This window comes from Bactrocera latifrons, unplaced genomic scaffold (genome assembly GCF_001853355.1).
Source record: "Bactrocera latifrons isolate USDA-ARS-PBARC rearing strain unplaced genomic scaffold, ASM185335v1 scaffold_157, whole genome shotgun sequence".
Taxonomy (NCBI): domain Eukaryota; kingdom Metazoa; phylum Arthropoda; class Insecta; order Diptera; family Tephritidae; genus Bactrocera; species Bactrocera latifrons.
The window spans coordinates 660,324-668,953 of NW_017535041.1; the positions used below are offsets into that span (position 1 = coordinate 660,324).

Sequence of the window (8,630 nt, forward strand, 5' to 3'; positions counted from 1 at the left end):
CCTACAAAAAATATTTAAATTACCTTACTCCCAAAACAAAMGGCGCAGAAAATTTGATATTTATTAATGAAGGTAATACATAGCAAACATAAAAGGCAACATTCAGTAGCATAACAAAAGCCTGTCATTCCATCACCAGCCACTGACAATAAATATGATTGAACAAGGAAGTATGCTACATGAGAAGAAATGCGTATTAGTCGTTTAGTTGATGAGATGTCGTTGACGGTACATGTGACTTACTTTAYGACCCAAACCTTTCTGTTGTAGAGGGTGAAATGCACTAAAAAGACRTGTTTTATACACGCACTATATGTGTTAGTGCGTAGCAATATACTATCCTATATAACATATACGGGTATTAACTGTTATAACATATATTTACGCTTACACACATACATATATTACTGTATATTTAAAAGATATTTCATGCTTACACTTTTATTGCGTCAGAAGCCTTTCCCTGCTGTCTCCTCCATTACTAATATACGTAATGCCGTTTGCCTTACACCTTAACGGATTTACCCTGGATTTACCCTGGAAGCAAGCGAGCGTGAGAGATGAATGATGTCCATGTGTTGTTCATTTGTCGGGATATTGTCATGAATATGTTTCTGTATGAAAAATCCTGTGATTTGTTCTAAGATTAAGTGTAAGCGTGTCGGAGTGAGTCAAAAGGGAATAGCTGAAAGAGTAAATATGTTGGAAGTGAAATAATTTATAATATTTGCAGCAATTTAGAATTAGTTTTTATTTAAASTGTTGACTGCATAAAAGTTAGAATTTAGATACAGAACTTACCCTTAATAGGAAGCTCTGATGGCAGCCAACTATCGAGGAGAAAGTGAAGAAGTATTCTGTTACCTTATACTATTGTGGAGAAGGAATTGGGAAGAGGTGGGTCCTCCACCAAAAGTGATGCTCTGCCTCTATGAAACCACTGTTGAGCCAATAAAATTTTTTTGGGATCGTTGTCTGGTGGACTTAGGGAAGCAGGAGCTYGGACACGGACAAACTGCAATTCTCTACTGCTTCGATTGTATTCTTTCCAACTTAGAACACTGTACTGCAGAATCTTCACCTCACGGTACCTTCTCGGTTCACACAGATGTGAGGCATTTGTAGACAGAGCCAAGCTGTTAGTTAAAGGTTGCAATATGATTTTCTCGCAGGGATCGAACTTAAGAAAAAGAAAGTAGGTAAATGAGTATTCTGTCGGGAGCTCTCTGCTTCAGTTCAATCATTGAACTTTTGAACCAGTGACTATGAGAGCCTACTCGTTCTGAGTGAACTGCAAGAGCTCAACCGAACTACTGGCTCTTAKCAAAGTTAAACTCTCTACAATTACAGGTGTTCTGACTGGAMTCTGTCCAATAGGTTAATACGCGCATGTTTATGGCAGATGGTTCTATGGAATATTAGTCACAAAATAATCCAAGGACGTGCAAAAACTTTCTTTGCCCTCAGTCGATAGTTTTATGAAATTTCTAAACAGTTCAGAGGGTCCGCTCAGTATACTTCACTTGTATAAATAGCTTTCATGGGCTTGGAGAAAGTATGGAAACCATATGCTTATATATAAGTTAAGTTACTACAGGATAGAGTATTTGCCGAAGAAAATACAAGGTTCACTGCAATAACTTAGAGCCGTTTGTCTTTGAATCGGATGATATAGTTTATGTTCCATTCTTGTAAGTCCGCAACCATTTTCTTAACACAGTCGTTCTCTTCCCGTGACAGGTGTTTGCCGAACAACATCAGCATATGTTTAGATGCTTAAGGATATATCTAAAAGATCGCAAAGCCATACTATTACAGCCATGCACTTTCGTTTCCATGGTTCAGCCTTTGCAAACTGAAGTTGAACATCTTCGTTGTCTTACCTTCAGCGAACTAAAACACATAGGCGAAATTGACATTAGTCACCTCACCAAATTTGTGATAGACTCAAAACGATTTGACGATTTGTTTTTGATCATTCGTAGTAAAAAGGATTTCTTTTAGGTACCACAACGGACCGGTTTTCTAATCAGTTCAATAGAAATMCCTCTTAGAATCGACCAACTGACCAAACTTTTATGGTTTTCAACAAAAAAATGTTTTGCTCAAAGGCCTCAGTCTTTTGCATCACCTATTATTTTTTCATACTATACTATTTCCACCAGAGAGATTACCAAATTTTGTAACTTTCATGTCTTTTAGGAACTTGTTATACTTTGCGAAATAATAAYTAATTATAAAAGTAAACTAATTATACAAATGCAAGAGCAGCTGAAGAACCCRCATGCTCTTTGAAGTTTCTTTTGCCAGTTCAAATATAACCAGAAATGCATACTAACATACACATACATATATTTATTTTAAGGCAGCCAAACGAAGTAATCATCATGAAGTGCTTTCATGACAAAAACAGAAGGAAATATGCAATTGACAAAGGAGAGAGAGAGCGAGTGGTCAAAAGAAACTTTAAGCTTTGCACGCACGGCAGACCAACTGCAAACAAAATTCACAAAYAAACCAGAATAGACGAGTAACTAACCAAATAAGCGCATACGCAAAATGCACGTCCTCCTCACACACTCGTGCCGCTGTGTTTACACGAAAACTGCAAATGACATTTTAATAAAAATATAATTTGCAACCAACAGTTTTCGCAAATAAACCCAAACCAAACGAGTGTGAGAGTTTCGCAAACTGCCAAAATATGAATTGCAGCTCGTTAACGCCTGCATGTATGCTGCGCCAAATAATGACAAAATAAAAAGAAACTGCAAATGTTAGTGCCCAAGTGGGGAGTTGGATAATGTGGTGGACATTTTTGGGCAAATCAAATAAACCACCAATTTGATGTTTGCGCTTGCCTCAAAAGCCCCCTCCACTAACACAAAGAAAGCACACGCAAACAAATGCAAAAGCGCATGAAGGCAAACACCGGAAACTGTCACGAGCATAGAAATACATATACAGACTTACTTAGTTGCTTGGAAAGCGGCGAACGTCACAAATGATATTTTTGGGGATACTTGGGAAAACACAAAAGTATAGGTAAACATGTGACGTTGCAATCGTTAACGGTAATGACGTATTGTTTGTTCGGTTTTGCTGGAAAAAATTACTTGAACATCCGTGACATGGTGCATAGCATTTGCTCTGCTTACTGAAATATTTTCTTTAAATGTTTGCAGTAGAAAAGCTCTTTCGATGACTTCTCGTCACTTTTGTATGAGTTAGCACAAACAACTTATGAAAGAAAAGAAAAATAAATGTTGACTTAAGAAATTGTTTGATCATTGCTATGTGCTTATTGTTGACAGAAGTGAATATATTTTTCAACAGGAACGTCATTATTTATGAAACTGAAGCCAAATTAAAACACATAATACAGATTTGTATTTTTGATTTGATTTTGTAAGTGTTGATATACAGGGTTTGTCCGGAAAGTAATAAGCCCAAGCCCAAGCAGCTTAGACCAAATATCCTCTGGTTATCTCAAAAAAATCAGTTTGAAGGCGAGCTGAAGTGTGAAAGCGAAAAGAAACACTAGAGGAGAAGAGGCAAGTTATTTGTGTTTTCTTAGTTCTGCTGTACTGCAAAAAGCTGCATGAGCTTCATGATGACACCAATGAAGTCAGATATCTTTCCAAAAWTTACTGATATTTTAGTTATGATTAAAGAAATGATGAAGGAAGACAACAGCTTCAATGGAAAGATTTGGTGAAAAGAACAGCATTTAAAGAATTCTTCGATTTACTTTTCGCGTCTATCAAATGGATAAAAAAATTTAATGTTGGATATTGAAAAACACCGCACCCCTTTACCTTTCACATATAGCTGCACACTTAGCCTRTCGCCGGTCAAAAGTCATTTACAACTCATTTATTCCGTTAGTCACTTTCACCAAAAAAGCGCAGCATGTTGCATGTTGCACGTACTTTATATGTGGCCTAACGACTGAGTCATCGTTGCATGCAACGAAGCTCAAATGTTTCATATTTTATTATTATTATTTTTTTGTACCGGCTGTCACTTTCTACAACTTAATTTACGGCAATAAAAGTGTCATAAATATTAGTTGCACACACACACTGATAATCATCTAGCTGGATGTAGAACCTCCAGCCAGGCATATATTTATAAATATGACAAGCCATCGCTGTTCCTCAAAATACAGCAACACTGCAGAATTACTGAGACACACACACACACATACACACACACAAATACACACTAACAKCTTTCCACACTTCGTTGCATTTTTCGTCTTTTTCTSAYTTTTTTCGTCAATTTTAYGCTGCATTAGTGTGTGTTAAACGCKCTGCTATTCAATTGTTCACACGCACACATATAAGCATTCAGTTAGGTRTGCAGCAAATGTAATTGCTCTGCGCTTGTCTCATTGCCGCCCATTTATTATGTCCTGCTGCGCTATCAAATGTCTCCATCTAATTTGTTAATTGTGTTTCACAAAATAYTGCTGCCCCGTCCGCATGTTTTCTTTTTTTTTTCGTTTTGTATGTTTCATAAATTAATTAGCACATTTAGTGATACAACCATGCAATAATGGCCAATAATAACTGATAGCCAACTGTTTGTTTATTACCAAAAACTAGCGTTGCAACAACGGCAGTTGTCATAAGGCGGTGTAATTTGTTCGGTTAATTCGATTGAGAAAATTGTGGAGCAAAGCAAAAAGTGAAAACATTTGCCAGATGGCCGCGAGGAGTCAAAAATATATATTTATAATATGCATTCAAACATATCTACATTTTAGTAATGAGGTGCATATTTTCTAAATGGCACTAATTTGTTGAATAGAAGTAGAGGCTAAGGCAAGAAAGAAATATAAAAATAGAAAAATAAAAATTTATAAATTAAATGTGTAAGCCTCCGATATATTATTTATGCTTCTGGAGAGATTATAGAATATATTTTTACCCCTCTCAATAGAAAAAACAATTTCGCTAAATACTTGAATTATTAAGACTTTCGATTGGAAATTTTTTCAAAACTAATCCGAGTTGATATGTCCGAGGTAGCTATAGACGACCTGCAGTTTTCACTTAATTTAAGCTTAATTTTAATTTTCTACTCTATTTTCATACATACCCTAAACAAGTWATATTAAGTTTATCCCGAAGTTTTTAACACCTAGAAGGAATCATCAGATACCCCATAAATTATATTTATAAAATAATTGGCGTGATAAGTTGAGCCGATTTAATTGTTTCCATCACTCTGTCTGTATATAAAAAGTAATCCATTTAGAGGTTCCCTACTTTAAAAAAAAAATTGTTTTCATTCGAAAGAACATTCTTCGATATTAATTTTTTTAAGATTATCTCTTTCAAATGGAATTGTCCGCATAGACTATAGACAGGAAAAGGTCTTACAGTATGACCCAAAACTATCTGCTCACCGAAGTGTTCTCTCAGTAAATCCATTTTTGAAACCAAAAGTTTAAAAATTAAAGCAAATCGGTATTTTTCTAGATTAAATGGCAGCTCTTGAATCTCTTGAGATTGTTCAGTCCGAGTTGCTGCAAACGGCGTTGAATCGACTGTACGGTTTTTGATATTTAGATGGAAGGTATACATGTTAGCCCGAAGTTAACGTTTTGTCTTGTTTTATTTTTCGAGACTGCTGGTTGCAACATACCGCTATTTAAGCATATAGGCAGTTTCACCTTAACAGGTGCTTGAAACCTCTAACCGGATTCTGTGTACACTCTAAGTACGTGCTTGACGCCTAGGCCTCGTAAATTGATAAAACTTGTGGCGACTATCTCTTACCTCGCCCTGAAATGATACCAACTTAACATGGATGTCCAAATAAAAACCAATAATAACACAATAACACAAAATAGCAGGATGAAGACCATAGTAAGTGGAGCGAGATACGAACACCTAGAATGCTCCGTTTAGAGCGATGACACCGTAACCCCTACCTTAGGTCTTTCAACCATCACCTATTCGGGAAACGAAAGTTCGGAAAGTCACGCGAGGCTAATTGACTAAGTGTGCCATCTTTTTTCTCGAAACGATGTTTTTGTAGTCGGTTGGCAAGATTTCTCGGGAACTACTCAACCGATCTTCATGAAATTTTACATAAGACTTTGAGATACAATTCATAGACTTGGATGAAGGATCTTTTTTTTTTTTTTTTTGATTACAAATATTTGAAAAGAAAATATTCGCGAAAATTTAACAAAATTTTTTATTTATTTGTAAACGTGTCTGCTAAAAATCCAATATTAAGATTTTATTTTCCTTCGTCCAACTTTTAAGTTAAAAGGTTTRAACTAAAACAAGCACTTTTTTCATTTGGATGATCCTGTAAGGAATTATCCAGCCAACGTGGGGGCAATGTTTTTTCTAGGGGTCACCGCAAATAGCGTCGCAATGGTCGAGTTTAAAATATTTTGTTGCAAAAATTTCAGAATTTCTTTGTTAATCGTGTATGTTTGTGACAATTAAAAATTCGAATAAAATGTTTAATTTTTTATATGAGAAAAAATGTTTAGAAAAAGGCAGACTACTCGAGGAAACCCATGTAACCCATTAAAGTAATTCACGCTACCTTTCTCCATATTAAAAGCAACTMTCAATAAGCGATTAATTGTAATCTGAACACCAGAAAGTTTAACGAATTACCGTTAAACGTTCTTGGAGGACATTGCCATTACGAAATATTTAGTTTACATTATTTTTCATGCACACTATAACTATAACCCGTAAGAAATATGATATGAAAGCATAAACAAAATGTGATACTTTATAGTATTTTACACAAACGCGCTTTAATTTCGCACACACACATATTCAAACTCGTATACTCGTATGCATACATATCCATTTGTATAACATATTTGAAGGCGCATTTCATTTAACGCTATTTTTCTTTCACAAGTGATTTATTATTCATACCAGCGGCATTTGTTTTGTATTTTCGGTGATAAATCTCTCATTTTGTTGTTTTTACACTAACATATACACATATAAATACAAAATATACCGCCACCATTTCCTGCTACACCCCGCCGCAGAGCGGTTTGTTTTGCTGTGGCCAACACCGCACACAGCAAGGAAAAAATATACATGTTTTAGTTCATTTTCCGTCTAGTAGACGTTTATACTAAAAAATATATACATACTTTCAAACAAACATACGTGCTGCCGCTATATGTTATARGCCACTTCCGCTTATTGACAAACGCCAGCAATTTTCTTTTTGCTTCTTTCGCTCGATTTACACCATCGATCGCTTTTCGGCCGGACACGGCGGCAACGGAGACATACTGACACATATTCAAGCATTCAACTAACCACACACACACACACACATACATACATATATCACTAGTCTATATATAATCTCAGATAAATTCGTATCGATTTCAGCCGAAATTGTGTTACCCCGTTACACTTGATTGTTGACCATTTATCAGCTTGAATGACCAGTCATTTGCTTTAATGTTTTATTTGCTTACATATATTTTTCACCTCGCCTGCGCGTCGCTGCTTAAAGTTCTGCCTCGACGCTTAATTTTTCCAATCGTTTTTGGTTTTTCGCTTGTTTCGACCTACCGCTGGTCTAATACTGATTTTCATATGTGTTGTCATTTCAAAAGTTTCCGTAAGCCAAGGTAACCAATCGGCRGGTTTMACCCTTGGCATAGTTCCCACATAAGCCCCCGACGAAGAAACGCCATAACTGCTGGTCTCATTGGCGATGGCGAAATGCTCAAAATGCATATAGTGCTGCATGCCATTTCGCTGTGTTAGCTGCAACATCAGCTCGTGCGGCTGTCGATTTGTGATTGTATGCAGTCGTTGCAGGCCGATGAAGTAATTACCGCTAAGCGTATGATAACCCTCTGTGTAGTCCTGCCATCCGCCATACTCGTATTTAGGCTCTTTACGTAAGAAAATAACCAACCAAGGTTTTTCATCCAGATCGCCCAGCTCGCAGTAGACCTCAAAAACGTCAATGCCAGTCTGTGTTGGGATTTTCAATATTTCGATGGTGCGGCCAGTGGCTGTGGTCATGCAATCGCTRGCAAGTGTTTGAGCTGACTGTGTTTGAGTAGAATGAAATTTGTTGGAAGAGCRTTGTGAATATTTGTTGAAATGTTGTTAAAACAGTTAAATACTCACGGCTGTCAATGAAGATGTTGCGAGAAAGGTAACTAAAATAAGAATGTGCATTTTTTTGAGTTTACAGTAATGAACGAGTAGTCGTATATTTAACCTAGCTTATAGTTATAAATCGACTGAGACATCGTACATTATATTTTCTTCATAAAGCACAGAATTGTTTTGTTTCACAGTACCTAATTTGTTACACTCTAATTGCCGTGAACCAATAGCGCCATTAGGGTGACAGAAATTTTGAAATAAATTGCTTTTWGAAAATTTTAAAAATTTTAGATTAATTAAGGAGAAAGTATTTAACCATTACACCCTGAWCGGGGTATATTAARTTTGTCACGACGTTTGTAACCCTCAAAAGGAAACATACTAATTATATGCGAATTAGACTCTAGTTTTCTGAGTTATCGATCTAAAATATTGCGCACTTCTTTTTCCTTTCAAGAATATCGGGCCATTRTAGMATATAGCTGTCATAYWAAC

At 36.1% G+C, this 8,630-nt stretch overlaps 1 protein-coding gene across 1 annotated transcript; it reads right to left on the reverse strand.

The window, feature by feature from the left end:
• Nucleotides 1-7,538: 7,538 nt before the first annotated feature.
• Nucleotides 7,539-8,238, reverse strand: LOC108966175 (angiopoietin-1-like). The gene is made up of 2 exons (XM_018928936.1): nucleotides 8,154-8,238; nucleotides 7,539-8,072 (listed from the first exon to the last, which is right to left on the reverse strand). The coding sequence occupies exons 1-2, from the start codon at nucleotides 8,202-8,204 to the stop codon at nucleotides 7,539-7,541; spliced, it is 585 nt and encodes a 194-aa protein (XP_018784481.1). The 5' UTR covers nucleotides 8,205-8,238.
• Nucleotides 8,239-8,630: the final 392 nt, after the last annotated feature.